Source organism: Macaca nemestrina, chromosome 8 (genome assembly GCF_043159975.1).
Source record: "Macaca nemestrina isolate mMacNem1 chromosome 8, mMacNem.hap1, whole genome shotgun sequence".
Lineage (NCBI taxonomy): Eukaryota > Metazoa > Chordata > Mammalia > Primates > Cercopithecidae > Macaca > Macaca nemestrina.
Window position 1 is genome coordinate 38,997,390 of NC_092132.1, and position 22,979 is coordinate 39,020,368.

A 22,979-nucleotide genomic window follows, 5' to 3' on the forward strand; every position below is an offset into this window, starting at 1 on the left:
GACTCAAGGCATAATTCATCCTGAGACAAATTTCTCTCTAGCAATGAGCCTGTGAAGTCAGCAAATTACATGCTTCCTAAAAACAATGGTAGGACAGGTATAGGGTATACATTCTCATTTTAAAAGAGAGGAATAGGCAAGAAGAAAGGGCTAACTGGTCCCAAGTAAGTCTAAAACCTAACAGGGAAAACAACATTGCCTGACAGTTCCAGAATTGACCTGAGCATACTGAGGCAGGCATCGGGCTCCCAAGGCCTCAGGCAGTCCCGCCCTGTGGGATTGCTGGGCTCAGTCCACCCAGCAGCTCTCCTGGGTTAGAGTCTCATGCCTCCAGTTCTCCCAGGCTGATGCTGCAAGCTAGTAGCTCTACAGTTCTGAGATCCTGGAAGTAGCCCCACTCTCATGGCTTCACTAGGTATTGCTTTAGTGAGGGCTCCGGCAATAACTCTATGCCTGTGAGAAATCTCTTCCTGGGCTCCCAGGCTATCCATAACAGTCCTTGAAATCTTGGTGGAGGAAGCCATACTTCCACAGCTCTTGTATTCTGCATGTCTGTAGAATTAGCACCATGTGGACACCCACCATGGTTTACAGCTTCTACCTTCCAGAGCAGCAGGTTGAGCCACACCTGGGCCCAACTGAGCCACAGTTGGGGCAACCAAAGAGCACTGCATCAAAATGCAGGGAACAGAGTCCCATGGCAGACCTGGGCAGCAAATGCTGAGCTTTTAAGGGAAGCTCTCTGGAAATCTGGCCCTCAAGTTCCTAGCTTGAGGAAAATCTTTGAAATGCCTTTGGGGTCATTCACCCATTATCTTGATAAATAGAATTTGGCTTCCTTCTATCCATATTAATCTCTTTAGTAAACAGTTGCTTGGTCAGACCCTTAGAATTCTCTCCCGAACGTGCTTTTTTATTCTTCATGTGGCCAGGCTGAGTTTTCCAAATCTTTCTGTTCTTCTTATTTTTAGCTATAAACTCAGTCTTTAAATCATTTCTCTCCACTTGCATTTTACTATAACTAGTTACAAGCAGCTACACAGCTCTGTCAACACTCTACTTAAAAATTTTCTTCCACCAGATATCCTAGTTTATTGCTCTTCAATTCTGTCTTCCATAAAGTCCTCAGGCATGGACACAATTCAGCCAACTTCTTTGCCATTTTGTAGAATGATGGCCTTTCCTTCAGTTCCCAATACCTTGTTCTACATTTCTAATTGAGAGCTCATCCGAACGGCATTTACTGTCTATATTTCTACCAACATTCTCATACCAACCACTTAAATAATCCCTAAGAAGATTTTGGCTTTCCCTACAGCTCTTGTCTTCTGTGCCTTCATCAGAATTGTCCTTAATGCTCCATTTACAGTAATCTAGCCTTTTCTAGCCTGCTCCTCTGAATTCTTCCAGCCTCTATTGGTTACACAGTTCCAAAGCTGTCTAAACATTTTCAGGTAGTTATTATTGCACAGTCCCACCTCTTGGTACCAATTTTCTGTCTTAGTCTGGCTTTTGTTGCTATAACAGAATAACACAGCCTGGGAAATTTAAAGAGGAAATATTTATTTCTCAAAGTTCTGGAGACTAGAAAGTCCAACATCAAGGTGCCAGCATCTTGTGAGGGCCTTCCTGCTGCATCATCCCATGGCAGAAGGTAGAAGGTAAAGAAAACACTGGAGAGGGCAGGGAAAGGGACAAAATTCATCCTTTTATCAGAAACTTATCCCAAGACAACTAACTAACCCACTTCTGGGACAACAGCATTAATCTTTTAATAAAAGGTGACCTAATCCAAAGTAATTATTTTGCACAACAGTGAATCCCAGTGCCTGGCACAGTGATTGGCACACTGACTGGCACATTGGAGGTATTTATCAAATGCCTTTAACAGATAAGTAGGCATTCAGTTAATAAATTCTAGCTTAAGAAGTGGAGAACTACTAAAAAATACTGTCTAAAAATAATGCCACTCAGATGTCTTAGCCACTTAATTAAAGGTCAATTTGATGATGTGTTTTTATGTACAATGCATATAATAAATGCAACTGGAATTTACAGGAAGAACACACACACATACCACACACACAAACACATGCACACACATTATTTGGTCTTCTGGATTCGTGAGTCTCCATTCATCTATCGTTCCTTTGGTTGACATGGGACTTAATGCTTTATTTCATGACCAGTTCAAAGAACAGCTGAGCAGAGGAATTAACAAGGCTCAAAAGGTAATCAAATAGCTGCCAATGTATGGTTATGTTATCATGGATGGATATTCTATAGGCTATGCAAGCTGCAAAGAAAACATGTAGGTGAAATCATGATGTGGAGAAAAGAAACCCACAATAGCTGCTCATCAAGATAGATTCCATTTATTTCTTCCTCAAATTACATTGATGGCATTAAATAATTTCCAACATATTTATTTTATCAATAAAAATAAGACAGTGGTGCCAGATGAATCAAATTCCATTATTTGATCATTTTTACAAGTTTTGTTTTTATTTCATAAATAATCCAATGATTTTTTAAGATAAATAATGTTAATTCTGCTTCTGTTGAATATGCTAGAAGCCCAGAAAATCCTTAATAAAAAGCTATTCAGGAAACAACAACACTACTATACAGTCATATGACTCGATGAATGAATTTGAATTGTCGGAGGAAGCAGGCAAGTGGGTATGGGACAGAAAGACAGTATCTTCGTTCTATTCCTAGCTACATCTTCATCCTCTGGGTGACCTATGATGACTCACATCTCTCTGAGTGCTTGCAGTGACTCAGAATTGTTTTAAGAAGTTCTTTATTTAATTCTATATCATAGATCATTTCCGCTGGAAAGCATACAATACAAAATGATCTCTTTTTATTTCTTTCTTCTATCTATTCATAGGAAAAGTTATTAACTTCCTGTATAGATTGAAGTGAAATGTCATTAAGTTTATAACAATTAATGGTGAAAAACTAGTCATAAAAATGTTATAGAAAATATTTTTTAGTTTTTGAATTACATGACTAAACAGCATTGAATTGTACAGCCAAGAAGCAAGAGCTCTGTTGGAATTTGGGTATTAATCTAGGTCTATTGGGAAAACACTAAATATATCTTTCATAGTACTGGATTCAATGGATCATAATCTAAAAATACAAACTTTCAAACTTCCTTTTCTTTAAGAATTGCTCAGAATCCTGGGAGTCAAAAGAGTCCAAAGGTATGAGTCTGACCCCAGGAAGCTGCATTTCTGTCCAGTATCCCAGGTGACTGATCAGACCAGACAATATTTTCAGCAACACTGCTCTAGAGGGTCATCACCTGTTCCTTGGTTGGCATCTCTTTGAGAATTACATTAACATCTATAAATAGAATGACTCATGACTAACATTAGGAATTCAGACACAGACTCTTAATTTTAACACTCAGTAATGAAATGAGAAGACAGTTTTAAAGGACATGCATTTGCCCTTGGCTAATGTTTTTATCAATAGACAGTATTTCAACTGAGACTTTACACTTGCTACTGAAAGTTCTATAATTGCTTTTAGTTTTCTTATTTATGTTCTGGTCTCTGGGTTGATTTTAGTGTAAAAAATATGAAGATGTAAATTATCGTTTATCAAATAGACTGTTCAATCCTGACGAAATGCACAAAAATATTGGGTTGAGTTTTATATTTGTTTGTTTTGTAAAACATGGGCCTTGGCCAACACAAAACTTAAATACTCTGACTAACTCAAAACAACAAATCCTTTGTTAAATGATGCTTGACCAAGGGCACCAAGTCATACAAAAGCAATAGTATCAGAAGTTCTCCCTGGACAACTCTGGAACTCTAAATCACTCCATAAGCAAATAAAAGGAAGGAAATACATCAAACTATATTAAATCAAGTTTTATCAAATAATAGCTGTGTGCAAGCAGCAATGGTATGGACAAAAGTACTATAGTGTTAGTTCTTATCTTTCAACATGCAATTACTAAAAAATGTGAGAAATATTCAAATAAGTATACACAAAATGCTCAGAGGGTGGCAAGGCAGACGAGACCCCATTCATCTGGGGAAGTAAGAAAGGCTTGAAGATGGCAATTACATGGGAATGAATGCAACAACACAGAGTCAAAAAAGTGTCTGCCCCAGTTCACAAAATCTCATAGTTTGGAGTAAAAGTGTGAAGGATTGAGTAGTGGATAGAGGAAACTGGAAGAGTATGTTGGGGGCAGGCTAAAAATAGCATACATTCATTCCATGAATAAGATAATTAATTTCATCAATTCTGAGATGAACTTTAGTTATTATTATTTTTTAACATTTTAACACCTCCGAAATGAAGATGCCGTTGGGTGGGTAGCAGTTTTGATGTTGTCACTACCTGTACGTGGACATCAAAACTTGCAAAGTAGGTGTCAGCAACTTGAAATAAAATGACTCTTTTATTTTTTATATTTATATATATATACACACACACACACACACACGCACACACACACATATACACACACATAATTTTTTTTTTTTTTTTTTTGAGACAGAGTCTCACTCTGTCTCCTAGGCTGGAGTGCAGTGGCATCATCTTGGTTCACTGCAACTTCCCCTTGCCAACTTCAAGCGATTCTCCTGCCTCGGCCTCCTGAGTAGCTGAGACTACAGGTGAATGCCACCACGCCCGGCTAATTTTTTGTATTTTAGTAGAGATGGGTTTCACCATGTTGCCCAGGCTGGTCTCGAACTCCTGAGCTCAGGCAACCCACTCACCTAAAATGACTCTTTTAAGAAATGCTTCAACTCTAATACTCCTGATGAAATGGAGAATGCTGTGTTGAGAAACACAAATATCAATGATTCTCAGGTAGAAAGAGATTCATAAAGGTCAAACTTAAAACATAAAGTTGGAATAATTACCTTAACCAATGTATTTTTTCTTATGTTTCCCTTTTATTTATGCATTAGAGTGACATATAATAAAATCTTTTTTCCTGAAATGTAAAAATGGTTTTTCAATAAGAATAAAATAAAAATTCAAAGAATAAGAATGTATTGTGCCTTAGTTTAATTGGCAGATTTTTTTTTCTTGCAGTACATAAAACAATGGTGTGTTTTCTGATCACCACCATCTTAGATTTGATGAAATGGGCTACTCGCCCATGTGCATTTTGCACCTAGGCTATGCCAAGTACTATGCTAGATGCTGGGGGGTAATGGTGGGCAAAACATGACAATGTCTCAGATCTTACAGTGCTTACAGGCTCAGGTCCTGAATTATGGCTGAAAAGCCTGGACTATGTATTATAATTGGATACCACCATGAGAGTTTAAGACCAGGAGTGATGTGATCAGACACATTTTGAGGGAAGTTAGCTCTAGCAGTGGCATATAGGAGAGAAGGCAGGACAAGGAACTGGTGGTAGGAGGAATAGTTAGAAAAGTCTTGAAATAGTTTGTGTGAGATATAATGAGGGCCTGAATTAAGGCATGGTCACAGGCAGAGAAAGAAAAAAGAGAATTTAATCGGCATGATTCCTACTGCTCATAGTTCATGATCAAAGAAATCCAGCAGACAATTTCAACTGCCTTCATATTGATGGAAATATACTAAAGCATTTGAGAGCTATTCTATCATCAAACATATTTTTCATTTTCAAAGTGGTCCATATACTTTACCTTTGGTTAGCCCAACACTTAGGGCAAGGCACCATGCTAAGCTCAGGGAATACAAAGAAAAGAGTCTTCCCAGGTGAGGGAGAGAAAGAGATCCATGGGTGATGTGATGACACCAGTATGCTTATGTGCAGTAAAACTAACGGGGTGAGCTCAAAGTGCACAGCACCACTGGAGATGGAAAAGATCTCCAAGGGGCAGTCACATCTGACCAGGCACTTGAGGAAGCAGTACAAAGAAGTCATTGGACATTCTTGTACAATGCAAGAAAGGGCATTCTGGGCAGAGGTAAGCTTGTGCAGAAACAAGGAGGTGAGAAAGAGCAGAGCACATTTGGGGCAATTTTCAATAGATGGCTATGGCTTAGTACAAGATGCCTATCAATAGCGGGAGAGGTTTGGGGCAGATAATCTAAAAGGCCTTACATCTTTTAAAATGTTTCAATTTAGTCCTAATACACGACAGACCCACTAAAGGATTGCCTACGTTTCATTTCATGTTACTTAAAAAGGCCCTTAAAATGTACTCTAAATTGGATGCCACATAGAAACAATCCTGGAAAGAATTTTCAACAAGTTTCAAAATAAACAACAAAAAGCAAAGGATGAGATTTCAAATGTGACCCTAGTTTAAGGATGCAATTAATTTGAAATGTTCTCATAAAGTACAATTCCAGGAGCAGTAAATTGGTGACTAAGTTAAACTTTTGTTTCTTTAAAAGTCCAATATCAAGTAGAGTGGGTGGCCCTATTTTCAGAATTATTCCATGATGCACTTTGATGTAACAGAAAGAAAAGGTATCCATAGATACAGTGTTGTTAGCGGTGATTTTTACTTTTTGGTAAAGATAACAAGATATGAAACAATTTTCCTGTTAATTAAAACTTACTCTATTTCTGAGCATGATATTTTAAAGAAATTTTATATCTATAATGAATATTTGGATATATATGCGGTTAATAGTTATTTTAACAAACATTTTGGTTTGCTGAAATTGTTACAGGTTAAATTAAAAGATAGTGCTGTCTTTAAGTTCAGACTTACATGGATTTCACAGATTTAAGAAAATGCAATGGAATAAAAAATTCAGCTAATATCACGCTTCTCTTTTGGATATTTGTGGAGTTCAGTATCCATCTTGTATCATATTTAATTTACCACTGAAGAATTAACCACTTCTTTGTTCTGAGTCTGTAATTACACATGAGCTTACAGATAGAAACCAAATGCAGATGGAGTTAGGAGCTAGACTATGGTCTATGTGTCCCGCATACAATATGTCGGCTAGCCTCTGGAACCCCAAACTTAGCACACAGTGGATATTCAGTCAAATATGCTCCCATTCCCCAAATCAGCTCACGTTCTCATGTTTTTAACTTCCTGCTGTTTGAGCAGTAGCAGCCTTCCTGCTGTTACATCATATTTGTTTTTCAGCATGTACCTCTCAGTCTCACCACTAACCTGTAAAATTCTGGAGAGCCGGAATCATGTTTAAATCACTTTTGAACATTCTTCTTTTTAAAAAGCCAAGGGACATGCAAAAAATAAAAGCTAAAGAAATGTGTGTTGAACCAAATTGGAAATATATGCACAATACTTAAAACTTCTATTGCTAATCTCAACAGAGACAAGTGTTTCTAGAAAACAATCGAAATTTTATACTATATCAAGTGACGTTCTGTGCTATTTTAAAATCATAACGTTTTCAACCAGCATACTTCAACATCATCAAAACTAATATTTGAAAGAAAAAAAGAAGATTTCCTGTTATGCTGAATTAAAAACAATCATTACATAAATTGAAACTGAACTGACTTTCAAGTGTATGATTATGTGCATACAAAATTGCTTAAAATGGCAAAGCTAAAAGAACCCATCCTTAACTCTATTCTGATCCATGTATAAGAATGAAAACTATAATGTATTCTACAGATAACTTTTTTGTTTCTAAATGGGCAGAATTCATCTGTATAAATAAAACATATATTAGAGCCAGTATATATGCTTGTAAGATTTCTAATTGCAATGATAATAAGCCAAACTGTTTGCAAATATCACACACTCAGATGTGTCACTTGATTCCAGGTAGTCTAGAAAGGAACGTTCAGAGTGTCAACATGAAAACTCCCGTGCTCAGGTGATTGCCTTCTTGTCCTCACCTCAAGAGCATATTGTTTTACACTAAACCCTGAGGGAATGAGCACAATTTAATTTAGACATTAGAATATTTGTTTCAGACACTGGAGCTGTGAAGAGAGTCAGGCTCAACATCTCTAGCCTTGAAGGGTTCTACAGGAGTGCAAAGAATGTGTTATATCCTTTCTCGGTTCCCAATTTGCAGTGAGAATTTCACTGAATATCACAGTTTGCAGCTTTACAGAATACTACCAGATTAGCAAATCTGCTTCAGTTCTAGATGCAAGAAAAGTTAGGGAAATGAGTAGGTAAGCTGTTTGTTCTTAAGAAATAAGAAAATGAGGAATTACTTTTCTGAGGTGCACAGGCAAGTTATCAATCGGTGTCAAAATTTTGCTTTGCCTTAAAACTAAAACTAAAGAAACAAACAAACAAACAAACAAACAAAACACTCTTTCAGAGCTCTATAAAATGAAAATATAAGACCATTTAAGGAATCATATTCCTATGCTCAAGAGATACTTAGGCGGCTTGAAAAGGTCTGCTCTGTTTTACTTGGAATGCTAGTTGGCACTACAAGAAGTTTGGGACTGGCAGTTTGTTGTGTATGGTGCACTGCTCCTGCATCAGCCAAGAAGAGCAGACTCTGAGGGAGAACGTCCTAGGCAATGTGCTGATGTCAGAGCTGCCTCTCTTTTCCTGCTTCTTCTTTTGATTGCTTTCGCTTTTCCTTTTCAAACCATAATTTAGAACTGCAATAATTTAGTGTTTTTTCCCCTTCCAACAACAAAAATTTAATATTAAATGTACCCAATTCCTTCCGCTTTGCTACAAAGTATCTAAACTGAAAATACCACACCGACAAACATGAAAAGATTCACCACATTCTTTCAGGGGATACGGAGTAATTTAAGAAATGAGTACTTGGGAGGCAGCCAGGCATAATTTTGATCTTTTAATCACTAAGCAATTGCAGTGTTATGAGGAACGTCTTCATAATCAGACCTTAGCTTTGGTAAAAGCACCTGGCTCATTTCACTGCTTCTGTCAGGTGTCTATTTAAAACACTCAGGGAATCGATCACTTTCTTATCTGAACATCCATCATTGCATGAATAAATTATGGTTCATTCATCACATGAAAATTATGTACCAATGCAAAGCTCAGCTTCAACTCTATTGGCCTGGAGTAAGCACTATGATATACGACTTGATGAAATATCAAGTTTCAGAGAAATGTTTATATTTTTATTTTTGTTTAAAAGTGTGCATGCCTGTGAGAGAGCATACATGTGATAAGCATGAAGAAAAATGTGAACGTGCTCTCCATGCCCAGAGAGTAGTATTAGAAAGGGGATGTGACCCTACTGACTCCAAGGGACAGCAAAAAAAATTAAAAGAAAAAAAAGTAAAAGAAATCCTCTTAATGTGGCATCATTAAGATTTTTCTTTTATTTGTGTCAATATGCACATATTTTGTAATTTGAATATCTAATAAAGGAAATGTAAAAGGAATTTTAAATAAGTAATTTGGGATTCGATTTAACTTTTAAGAAATCTATTACCAAGCTTCTGTGGACTCTACCATCATCATTTGCTAGCTGTGTGGAGCTGGATAATTTGCTTTCTCTTTTCTTACCTCAGGATGCCACCAGTTACGATGGGAATTATAACAATACAAACTTTGCAGGAATGGTTGTGATGACGCCATTAATACAGGCAAAGCATACAGAACAGGATGTAGCTTACATTCAACAATAGCTTTGGCTTTGAGTAGAAGTGGTGTTGTATCTGGGACTACTTCTCAAGGAATAACTTGCTAAGGTTTCTGGTAACTCTATTGGTTTTGTGACTAAACCATATTCTATGTAGCTAGCTGCATCTGGCTCAGAGCTACGGATGGCCTTCCTTGTTTAAATATTGATGGAAGAGAGGCAAGAAGAACTGCAAGACTTTTTCTTAAAATTAAACGAAGAGTCAAAAGTGAGCAGAAGGGTAACATCAGCTGAGGCAGATTCATTCTTAACAAGGCAATTTCAACCCCTAAAATATGTCAGGCAAAATTTATATTTGTTAAATTAAGTTTCCAGATAATTGTTGTTTTCTGGCTTCCAAGATGCAAATTCATGATCAACTATAAATGTCAAGCCAGGCAGAAGAGGGTGCTAATTAAGTAATCTGGTTAAGTACTCAACTTTCAAACATTGTGTTTTTCTCACCTGCCCACCTATAAACTTCATACCAGAGAACAAAATAGCTTTAATTATATAAGAGCATAACATAATCTTGAAATTTAAATGATGTTAACAACATCAATGATGTTATCTATATCTGACAGAAATAATGAAAAAGAAAATGCATTCTTACAGTCAGGAATAATGAGAATTAAGGAGTAAAGGTAGTTTGCTTCTGGGGGCGGGAGATTTCTGCACTTTTGTTTTAACTGATGTTCTAAAAGGAGCACCTGGTCATCCACCAAGGCCAGTGAGGCCTATCCCTGTAATGAAGTCTATGCCGGTAACAACTGAAAAGCAAGAATTTCCAATAATTATTTTTTGTTGCTAGACCTATGGTATTATTAATTTAAAATATTAAGTGGTTGAAACTATTATTCACAGAATAATATAGACAACATTTTTCATGATTCTGTTTTTTTCAAGTAATTTTAGATTTTAAATAATATATTTAAGCTGAATACAACATACTGAAATATGTAAGTGCTTAACATATTTTAATTGAGAATACAAATTATGATTGTCTCCCTATGCCATTTAAAACCGCTTAAACCAAACAATAAAACTGTTCATAAATGATAGGTGGTGCCGAGTTGAAATCAGTAAAAACAGCATTTGAAAATACGAATAACTATGACTTTGAAATGGATCGTATGCAATGAATACCGCACAGCAAACATATCAGAAGGGTTTTCCCTTTCTTTAGTACCTATGTCTTTGGCAGTCTGCCTTGTTCACGGACCCACTTCGCCAGGAACCAAATGGCAACAGAAATCCATCTGTTTGGTCCCATAAACACAAAGATTTGATTTCTCACTTGCACAGAAATCAGAGAGCTATTTTATAATGGAACTAGGAAACGTTTTCTTCATAACACAGGAAGTAACAACAGATGCAGGCTGATAGATCCCACCTACCCTGGGCTGTTTTTGTCCTTCGTCATTTCTGTGCAGGCAGGGAGGCAACCTTATATCTGTGTGGGAGCCGGGGCGGATCTGATCGGAGTTCTGTTACCTGTGAGCCCCGTACTAGATGTCTCGCTAGCTCCACCCACTGCCTCCGCCAGGAGCCCGGCTGTTGGGGGGTGGTGCTAGTATCAGACCAACATCTAAGGCAAAAAGAGACCCAAATCCCACATAGCAAGCTGTTATCACCCAAAGAATATGCCGTTTGGTGTGTACAACGAAGGGGGGTACTAATTACGATGACTCTTCAGACATGTATGTGAGAAAGATCTGGAAGTGTATTTTTCTTTGGGTGCTACAAGGAAAACGCAGAAGCGATTTAGAGATAGTACCCATATCAGACTTTCAACCAAGGAACACAAGAATATTGATATTGACACTGCTATCACTGTAATTCACTGTGTTCTTACAATGTGCTAGGCATTATGGTAAGTGATTTACATGCATGACTTCGTTAACCTCACAGTGGACTCTAAGAGAGGTGCTATTCGTATTTCAATCGAACAGAATAAACAATAGAAAATTACCAAGGTTTAGGAACTTGCCCAAGGTTAGGTAGTTAGTAAGTGGCAGAGATGAGATTTGAATTTTGTCCTGTAAGAACCCAGACACTGACTTATTGAGCACTTTACCCTACGTCCCTCCCCTTCATACATTGCTTTCAGGAGATCCCTTTATATCACCAGACCATTTTCCCTTTATATTAAAAGAAAAATCAGATAAGGTAAATTAATGATTTCTTGTGAAGCATTCTACTAGCGATAAGCCTCAGTTACCAAAAGTCAAATTAATACCCTCAAAAATTTAAGATGTCCTCAAAGTAACATTTGACTTTTAATTTATTTTAGAAATAAGAGATGTGTATGATGATACACAAAATTTGTAAACGTGGTCTTCAGCTATAAATTACGCAGCATTATAACAAATTGAACTACCAGAAAGAATAAACTTCGTGTCTTTTAAGGAATATGTTGAGGGTGGGATAAAAGCTTCTTAAGTTTTCTTCCACCAGAGATCATCACAAACATTTGGTTTCCTTTCTTTGTTTTTTTTGTTTGTTTGTTTGTTTTGTTTTGGTTTGGTTTTTGAGACAAGGCCTTGCTCTGTTGCCAAGATTGGAGTTCAGTGGCACCATCTTGGCTCACTGAAGCCTCAACCTCTCAAGTGATCTTCCTGCTTCAGCCTCTAGAGTAGCTCAGAGTACAGACACATATTACCATGCCTGGCTACTTTTTGTATTTTTCAATAGACATGAGGTCCTGCTATGTTGCCCAGGCTGGTCTTGAACTCCTGGCCTCAAGCAATCCTCCCACCTCAACCTTCCAAAGAGCTGTAATAGCAGGCATGGGCCACTGTGGCTGGCCAAAAATTTGATTTTTTATTTATTTTTTTCAGATGGAGTCTTGCTCTGTTGCCCAGCCTGGAGTGCAGTGGTGCTGTCTCAGCTTGCTGCAAGCTCCACCTCCCAGGTTCAAGCAATTCTCTTGCCTCAACCTCCTGAGTAGTTGGGATTACAGGCACACACCACCACGCCTGGCTAATTTTTGCATTTTTAGAAGAGACAGGGTTTCACCATGTTGGTCAGGCTGGTCTCGAACTCCTGACCTTGTGATACCACTTGCCCCAGCCTTCCAAAGTGCTGGGATTACAGGCACGAGCCACCGCACCTGGCCTCAAAAATTTGATTTCTAAGTGGAGAAGTCCCTGTGTATTCAGAGAAGTCTTAACTTGTAAAGCAAAGTAGAAATGAGTTAGAGCAATGTTCTTAGAATACAAGTTTATTTGTTAATGAACCACATTTGAACACAAGGGTCCACCTTGCAGATTTCTAGAGGGTATCAGGGATGGGGAGACAAACCACTTCTCATCACCCTCATATTTTTCACTCTCATTCATCTGCCTGGACTGGAAAAGAAAACTTTCACAAAGTCAATCTCTATTTGACAGCCTAGTAAGAAAGGGCTATTCTTGATTCCCTCTGCAGATAGTAGGGTCTGAAAAACATTGTAAGGCCCTGGTCTTGTTACTGCTTCTGTTAATCAGCATGTCCAACCCAGGTGAAATTAAAGTCAACTTGTTTTTAAGAAAGGACATAGCCTGGCTCCACAAGCATTTCATTTCTGCCACTGTTCTCCAGGAGGAGCTGCATTTTTCTTCACTTTAAGAGGAGTAGGAAGATATGATTTGCCATGTCTGGAAACCCTTTCTAAAGCCTTGCAGTACGAATAGTGCTAAGCTGTGAATTAATTAGTATGAATGTCCTTTCATTTCTGCCCCTAACATTTCTATTCAGGTAGAATCTGATTAAGTGGACATCTAGAGTATACTTCAAAAGTAAATAAGGTCTAAAATAGTCATCGGATGAGGGACATGGATGGAAATGATGGTCAAAATGATGCTTTGGTAAGTAAGTGAGAGGGTGCATAGGAGACAGGCATGGTAATGAGGCTAGTCTTCATTTAGCACAAGCTGGAAGTGGTGCATCTGGGGTGCTGTCCTGAATCATGACCCAGTTAATAATGAGCAGTTCTCAAACTGCAGGCACCAGACAGCATGCTTCAGGATCCTGCCGATGGATTCACCTGGCACTGTGAAAATGCTAATGTTTGAATGGGCTCTTACACTAAAGCTGTTAAGACTCATGGTACTTTTCACCTCTATATTGTGGGTTGGTTTATAATGATTCAGATTTCACCCTTCTTTGGTATTTCATGCTACATAAAGCCTCTTAAATGACTGCAAACCTATCACTAGTCCACGAGGTTATACTAGAAATAAAATAGGTAAGATGAGTGTGTTTGTCTACTTCACTGTACTGCAAGATTCTTTAATAATAGGACAGCAGGTGGAGATTATCAGGAGTGCTTTAGCAGTTTCCATTTAATTCCCTGTAAATAAATGGCTCTGTTGGTAGACTTATTAGACAAAGGATTCAGAAACACCAGAAGAAGAACTCTCCTTGAATTCCTAATGCCTGTTGCCCAAGGTCATATCTAAACTATCCATATCTGTTCTTAAATACTGTGATTTATATTAAATTATAATAATGCTAATATCTGTGTGGTGTATATATATGGGTGTGTGTGTGTGTACATATAAATTTCCTACAAGAATTTTGTAACTAAATTTTTCAGATGATACTATCTTTTTTTATAGATCTTCTTTAAAAAAAATGGGATACATGTGCAGAACATGCAGGTTTGTTACATAGGTATACGTGTGCCATGGTGGTTTGCTGAACCTATTGATCTGTCCTCTAAGTTCCCGCCCCTCAACCCCCACCCCCAACAAGCCCCGGTGTGTGTTGTTCCTCTCCCTGTGTCCATGTGTTCTCATTGTTTAACTCCCACTTATGAATGAGAACATGCGGTGTTTGGTTTGCTGTTCCTGTGTTAGTTTGCTGAGGATGATGGCTTCCAGCTTCATCTATGTCCCTACAAAGGACATGATCTCATTCCTTTTTGTGGCTGCATAGTATTCCATGGTGTATATGTCCCACATTTTCTTTATCCAGTCTATCATTGATGGGCATTTGGGTTGGTTCCATGTCTTTGCTATTGTAAATAGTGCTGCAATAAATATACATGTGCATGAATCTTTATAGTAGAATGATTTCTATTCCTTTGGGTGTATACCCAGTAATGGGATTGCTGGAACAAATGTTATTTCTGGTTCTAGATTCTTGAGGAATTGCCATACTGTCTTCCACAATGGTTGAACTAATTTACATTTCCACCAACAGTGTAAAAGCACTCCTATTTCTCCACAGCCTCATCAGAATCTATTGTTTCTGGAATTTTTAATAATCCATTCTGACTGGTGTGAGATGATATCTCATTGTGGTTTTGATTTGCATTTCTCTGATGATTAGTCATGTGGAGCTTTTTTTCATATGTTTGCTGGCCACGTAAATGTCTTCTTTTGAGAAGTGTCAGTTCCTATTCTTTGCCCAGTTTTGATGGGGTTGCTTGTTTTTTTCTTGTAAATATGTTGAAGTTCCTTGTAAATTTTGGATATCAGACCTTTGTCAGATGGCTAGATTTCAAAAATTCTCTTCCATTCTGTAGGTTGCCTGTGAACTCTGATGATAGTTTCTTTTGCTGTGCAGAAGCTCTTTAGTTTAATGAGACCCCATTTGTGAATTTTGGCTTTTGTTGCGATTGCTTTTGGCATTTTTGTCATGAATTCTTTGCCCATGTCCTGAATGGAATTGCCTTAGAAAGCAAAGAGAAAAGCAGGAGTGGCAATTCTAGTCTTTTATAAAACAGAGTTTAAACCAATAAAGATCAAAAAAGACAAAGAAGGGCATTATATAATGGTAAAGGGAACAATTCAACAAGAAAAGCTAATTATTCTAAATATATATGCACCCAATACAGGAACACCCAGATTCATAAAACAAGTCCTTAGAGACCTACAAAGAGACTTAGACTCCCACACAATAATAGTGGGAGTCTTTAACACCCCACTGTCAGTATTAGTCAGATCAGATCAACGAGACAGAAAATTAACAAAGATATTCAAATCTTGAACTCAGCTCTGGATGAAGTGGACTCAGTAGATGTCTACAGAACGCTCTACCCAAAATCAACAGAATATGCATTTTTCTTAGCACCACATGGCACTTATTCTAAAATCCACCTCATAGTTGGAAGTAAAATGCTCCTTAGCAAAACGCAAAAAGAAATTATAATAAACAGTCTCTCAATACAACAGTGCCATCAAATTAGAACTCAGGATTAAGAAACTCACTCAAAAACCACAAAATTTCATGGAAATTGAACAAACTGCTCCTGAATGACTTCTAAGTAAATAATGAAATTAAGGAAGAAATGAAGTTCTTTGAAACCAATAAGAACAAAAATACAATGTACCAGAATCTTTGGGACACAGCTAAAGCAGTGTTTAGAGGGAAATTTATAGCAGCAAATGCCCACATCAGAAAGCTAGAATGATCTCAAATCAACACCCTAAAGTCACAAATAAAAGAGCTAGAGATGCAAAAGCAAACTAATCCAAAAGCTAGCAGAAGACAAGAAATACCTAAGATCAGAAAAGAACTGAAGAAGATAGAGACATGAAGAACCCTCCAAAAAATCAATGAATGCAGGAGGTGTTTTTTGAAAAAAGTTAACAAAATAGATAGACCGATAGACCAATAAAGAAGAGGAGAATAATCAAATAGACACAATAAAAAATGATAAAGGGGATATACCACTGACCCCGCAGAAATACAAATTAACATCAGCAAATACTATAAACGCTTCTATGCAAATAAACTAGAAAATCTAGAAGAAATGGATAAATTCCTGGATGCATACACCCTCCCAAGACTAAACCAGGAAGAAGTCGAATCCCTGAATAGATCAGGAACAAGCTCTGAAATTGAGGTAGTAATTAATAGCCTACCAACGAAAAAAAGTCTAGGACCAGACGGATTCACAGCTGAATTCTACCAGAGGTACAAAGAGGAGCTGGTATCATTTCTTCTGAAACTATTCCAAACAATTGAAAAGGAGGGACTCCTCCCTAATTCATTTTATGAAGCCAGTACCCTCCTGACACCAAAACCAGGAAGAGACACAAGAAAAAAAGAAAACTTCAGGCCAATATCCCAGATGAATATCGATGCAAAAGTCCTCAATAAAATACTGGCAAACTGAATCCAGCAGCACGTAAAAAACTTATCCACCACGATTAAGTCTTGGCTTCATCCCTGGGATGCAAGGCTGGTTCAACATACGCAAATCAATAAACGTAATCCATCCCATAAACAGAACCAAAGACAAAATCACATGATTATCTCAATAGATGCAGAAAAGGGCTTTGATAAAAATTCAACACCACTTCATGGTAAAAACTCTCAAGAAACTAGGTATTGATGGAACATATCTCAAAATAATAACAGCTATTTATGACAAACTCACAGCCAATATCATATTGAATGGGCAACAGCTGGAAGCATTCCCTTTGAAAACCAGTACACAAGGATGCCCTCTCTCACCACTCCTATTCAACATGGTATTAGAAGTTTTGGCCAGGGCAATCAGGCAAGAGAAAGAAATAAAGGCTATTCAAATAGGAAGAGAGGAAGTCAAGTTGTTCCAGTTTGCAGATTACATGACTTTATATTTTGAAAACCCCATCGTCTTAGCCCAAAAACTTCTTGAACTGATAAGCAATTTCAGCAAAGTCTCAGGATACAAAATCAATGTGTAAAAATCACAAGCATTCCTTTACACCAACAATTGGCAGTCAGGGAGCCAAATCATGAATGAACTCCCATTCACAATTGCTGCAAAGAGAATAAAGTACCTAGGAATACAGCTAGCAAGGGATGTGAAGGACCTCTTCAAGAAGAACTACAAACCAGTGCTCAAGGAAGTAAGAGAGGACACAAACAAATGGAAAAACATTCCATCCTCATGGATAGGAAGAATCAATGTCATAAAAATGGCCATACTGCCCAAAGTAATTTAGAGATTCAATACTATTCCCATCAAATTACCACTGACATTCTTCACAGAATTAGAAAAAACGACTTTAAATTTCATATGGAATCAAAGAACACCATATAGCCAAGAAAATCCTAAGCAAAAAGAGCAAAGCTGGAGGCATCATGCCACCTGAAATCAAATTATACTACAAGGCTACAGTAACCAAAATAGCATGGTACTGGTACCATAATATACATATAGACCAATGGAGCTGAACAGAGCCCACAGAAATAACACCATGCATCTACAACCATCTGATCTTCGACAAACCTGCCAAAAACAAGCAATGGGGAAAGGATCTATTCAGTGAACAGTGCTGGGAAAACTGGCTAGCCATATGCAGAAAACTGAAACTGGATCCCTTCCTTCACCTTATAAAAAAAATTAACCCAAGATGGATTAAATACTTAAATATAAAACGCAAAACCATAAAAATCCTAGCAGATGATACTATCTTTTCAGAAAACAATGAAAAATTTAAACAAAAGTTTATAAATTCAAGCTCAGCTATTAAAAATTAAGCAATGGCTAATACTAATACTGAAAATATGGTAAGAATGGGGAAGTACCAATTATTTTTATACATTTAACCTGGGAATACAAATTGGTGATAAAACACTCCTATCATCTAGGTTAACATGCTATGCTGATATTTTAATTTCAATTTGGTGATGTTTTATATTTTAGTATGTTTTCAAAGACTAAAGATAAATTATTACTTAAAAATCCCAACTGATGAATAATCTCTTCAATATTATTTTTCAATTTTCTGTATCTAAGGAGATAATAATTACAAACCAAATCCTACGCCTTCCTGAAAAGAAAAAATGAGAGTGAAAACTGTGGCTAGTAATCTATGCAACAGTGGCTTGATATGTTTTAGATGCATGCCTAGGGCTGTAGGCATGCATCTTTAACAATCAAATTTTGATGAACTGGAAATTATTCTATCACCCAGAACTAGAAAGGAATGGAAGTATCTTTTTATTCTTTAACTACATACCAAATAGTTTACCGTGTAATAATATACAATATATTTTCTTTACTACTGAAATCAGCAGTACTTTTCAGTATATATAGAAAAAACATCACATTTTCATTAGAGATTGAGCCGATTGTCCTGTGACATTAGGATTGAGGACAAATTGTGCAGTCGTCCATATGGCAGTGCTGAGCACAACTGTCCAGAAAATATTGCACTATTTTCTTCAAAGCAGAGCCTATTAGACCATAGCTTTTTGGGGTAGGGTGTAGGTGTGTGAATAAACCAATAAATTACAAGACTGTAATTATCTAGATAACATCCTAGAATTTCTAAAACTGCTGTCCACCTTGAAAATTACCAATGCAGTCCTGCTGCCGAGGAGCACCACTCTCAGTCCTCTCTATAATATGGAGCAGACTTTTTTCATTTAGTTGAAGATGAAATAAAAGGTCAATTAAGTGAAATTTTCTTCATGCCTCCAAATATCAGCCACAGTAAAACCTCACTTATCCAGCACTTCAGCTATCCAGAATCTAGTCAATTTAAGTGCAGAACCTAATTAGAACTATATCTAAAACTTGATTGCATTATTCTTCTTCAAGTAAGTATTTATATCTGGTTTCTCATTCATTCAACACATTTACTGAATCCTTTGGTGAATACTTGGTGGCATGTTGCTAAGTACTAAGGATTCAATAGTAAGAAAAAAATGATCTGCTCCATCTCCTAGCAGGTAGCTGGGCAAGATAAAACCCACAATGTCTGTATGTCAAATAAGAAGGTGATTGAGGTGGTGGGCAGTGACTATTAAAAGCCAGTACATGCCTTTAGCTACATGGGAATTCACAACACATAGTGGTTTAGAATCTCTGAATTTAAAACAAAATATCAGAAAAAAGGGAAAGCAAATATCAGGAAAAACACAAATTGAACTAAATTTAAAAAATGTTCTAAACTACAATAACTTTTATTTTGGGCTGCTCTAACAAACTATGATAGACTGGGTGGGTTAAAAAGCAAACTTTTTTTCCCCACAGTTCTGGAGGCTAGAAATCTGAGATCAGAGTGGGACCGTGTGGTCAGGTTTTCGGCGAGGGCTCTCTTCCTGGTTTCCAGAGAGATACTTTCTTGCTACGTCCTCACATGGTAGCGAGAAAGCTCTGGACTCTTCAACTCCTTTTAAGGGCACTAATCCCATCAGTGAGGCTTTACTTTCTTGATCTAATCTAATCCTTATTGCCTCCCAAAGGCCCCCAACTCCAAACGTCATCTTATTTGGGATTAAGGTTTCAACATATGAATTTTAAAGGGACACAGAATCAGTCCATAGCAGTAACACACACAACTAGAAATACAATTTTTAAAAAAGCAAATATCTTCTGAATATGAACAATTGCAGGAACAACCATACAGCTATAATTTTCCATTATTTTGCTCCTGGCAGGTTCTAAGCACCTTTCATGGATTATCTCATTTAATTATCCCAAGAACAGCAACGGGGATGTCTCTCTTGATAAACTCAATTCATATGCAGGTGGGGCCTGAGGTACTGAGAGGTTAAGTAACTGGCCCAAGGTCATAAGGCTAGTAAATTATGGGAACCAGAGTAGTGCTGATGTAATTCCACACTTACTGGACAAGCTATATGGTCCTGCACCAACATGTTATGTCTGTATCGTAAACATACTGCTCTCATTTATTGAATCCTAACTGTAAGCTGGGCACTGGTAAGTACTTAATAAGTATCGTTTGATTTAACACGAAGAACAAATCTATGAGAACAGCACTGCTTTCATCCCCATTTTACAGATGATAAAAGTGAATCTCCCAGCAGTTAAATGATTTGCACAGTTCCAAAGCACAAAACCCAGTGCCATTCAACAGCCATACCATATAAGCCATATATGGAATTTTAAATGTTCTGGAAGCCACATTAAAAAATAAGTAACTTTAATTATGTTTTATTTAGTCCAGTATATCCAAAATATTACCATTTCAACATGTAGTCAGTATAGAAATGATTTGAGATATTTTGCAATTTTTTCATATTAAATCTGGGAAATTCAGGGTGTGTTTTTCATTTACAGCATATGTCAATACAAACTAGTGACTCCTGTTTCGGACATTATAACATAGGAAGATAAAACCATTTCTCTGGTTTGTGGTGGGTTTCCCAATCTCCTTCTTTCTTTATTTAGATGACTCTGGATTTGAATATAATTGTTTGACAATCTAGTCATTGTGTCCCTACCTTGATCTCCTACATTTAACTCTATGCGGATACCCATGGATGCAATGAGATCCACACGTATTACAAGGTATGTATGAACAGTCCCTAAAGGTCTGCACTGGTCATTAGAAACCTAACGTGTAAAGTGGTTGTTTGTCCTATTTACATGGCACATCACACATCATATATGCTGCTTGGGTGTTTATTTATCTTTTTTTTTGCTTATATCACTCCAGCTAGAGTATAAGCCCCCAAACAGTTTTCTTTACATCTCTACAGTCCCAGCTTCTGGCACAGTGTCATGCACATATTAGATAATGCATTTTAGGGGATCACAACAAATTCCCAGTAGGAGGCATCTTGCAGCTTCACTGTATCTACCACAGTACCTTGCCAAAGATTCTCAATTCATTTTGTCTGAGTGAATGAGTTTTGCTTTATTGGCTAATATGAAAAACTCTATTGCACTCAGCATGAAAACAGCTATTAAAGAGAATATATAAGAGGGTTGTTGGAGATGATCTCAGAAATTTAGAACCCATTTGCCATCCCTTATTCACAGGGAGCCAATGTCAAATTGGGATCATGATCCTGGTTTCTTGGTTCCTAATAGTGTATTCTTTCCATTGTTTATATGATTTCTTTCTGCTTATATGCTTCCTAATTTCTCCCAAGGGGAGAGTACCGTCCTCTAAATCAGAGGTCAAAGATAATGAAATAAAGATTGTGAATTGTTGATAAAGACCAGTTGCATTGGTGTAAAAGGCAGAAAAGAGTGCAGTCTTAACATGTAAGATAAGAAAAATTCCATTCTATGCTAAATATCCTTTATTTTGGAGATATGAAGAGGGACATTTTACTTAATACAAAGATATCTATGAAATTAGACACTAAATCATTACACTTTCTTACCAAAAGTTCAGAGTTTCTAGCTTCTAGAAATAGTATTCACCTGTATATTGATAGACTTGCTAATTTTAAAGAGATTAACCACAAATATGCTGATGCTTGTGAACATCACTTGCCTAACAAATTGTTGTTTTTTTTTTTTAACAGAAGTACAAGAGCTTGACAAATAATCTCACAATGAATTTTAAAAGACAATTATATGGAGATAAAACACAGCATAAAGGATAAAATAAAGTATTTTGGAGCCTTATAATTCTGGATCTGAATCCTGATTATGCCACTTACTGCTATTGCACTGCAGGCACATAGAATGGAGAGATTTTTTTTTTTTTTTTTTTTGCTCAGCCAGTAGTCACCCCCGTTTCTTTTTGGGGAAGGTACAATGTACCACTTCTCTTCTTATGGGGTTTGAATTGCATTGAGCTGACCTTCCTGCCCCAGGGGGAGCCTATGATTCAGGTCAAGCCGAACCCAAGGAAAATGACACTCAATTCCAGGAACTGTAGGAACTACAGGGAGAGAGGCATGGCTGGTCTTCTAAGGTGACCAGAGAGGATGTGAGCCTGTAGCTGCTGGAAGATATTCTGCCACTTCTGCAGGGAAGGCTATGTGTGAAAGTAGCTGACAGAGAGAAACGTATAGTAAAGAGACGAAGAGAGGGAGATTATCTCCTTTAGGCTTAGGCATGACTGAAGCCAGCCACACCCCTAGACTTTATATGAACCATTAAACCACTACAACTTAGGTTTTCTGTCACTTGAAATTGTAAGGTCCTGATGAAAACTTCTCATCTTCATGTTTGCTTTTTTCTTAGATAGGCACAAAACACTCATTTTTATTAGGCTGTGGTGCGGACTAATTGAGCTCATATTCATAAAGCTCTTAGGACACAGTACAGTGGTGGCTATTTTGATTTTAAATGGGGCTGGAAAGTGAGGTGATTATGACTTTGGGCTGCTGAGCCAAATAGATCTTGTTTGAAACCTGGATATGCTAATTACCAGTAGTGAAAACTGGAATGAGATTACATAACTTCTCAATTCCTGTTCCAAATCTGTAGACTGAGAATAATAATAAATACTTGATAGAAGCCTCATGCCGACCAGAAATGACATATGCAAGGGTCTAGCTGACTGTATGGCACATAAACGGGAGTCATGAAATGGCAGCTATGGCTTATGTTATTATCAATTTCAATAAGTACTAACTCTAATTTTTTTATGGAGAAAGGCCTATAAATAGTATCTGTTTTAGTTTTTAGGCTAAAATACATGATTATTTTCAATTTCTCCTTGGAGAGGAAAAAAAAAAGTGAAGTGGATTTCAAAAAAGCTAGGGTGACCTTAAATAGTGAAAATGGATGTAGC

At 37.2% G+C, this 22,979-nt stretch overlaps 1 protein-coding gene across 4 annotated transcripts in view; it reads right to left on the bottom strand.

Moving 5' to 3' along the window:
• Positions 1 to 22,979, bottom strand: part of LOC105475999 (oxidation resistance 1) — a 469,579-nt gene that overhangs the window by 291,119 nt on the left and 155,481 nt on the right. Inside the window, exon 1 of one of the 4 annotated variants that reach the window (XM_011731540.2) lies at positions 10,944 to 11,067. The exons of 2 other annotated variants lie outside the window; for them this stretch is intronic. In XM_011731540.2, coding sequence (XP_011729842.1) covers positions 10,944 to 10,969 — 26 coding nt within the window. In that variant the 5' untranslated portion in view covers positions 10,970 to 11,067. Of the gene's footprint in view, positions 1 to 10,943; positions 11,068 to 22,979 lie in introns of those variants that run through there. One more of the 4 variants, XM_011731543.2, reaches the window with a different exon arrangement.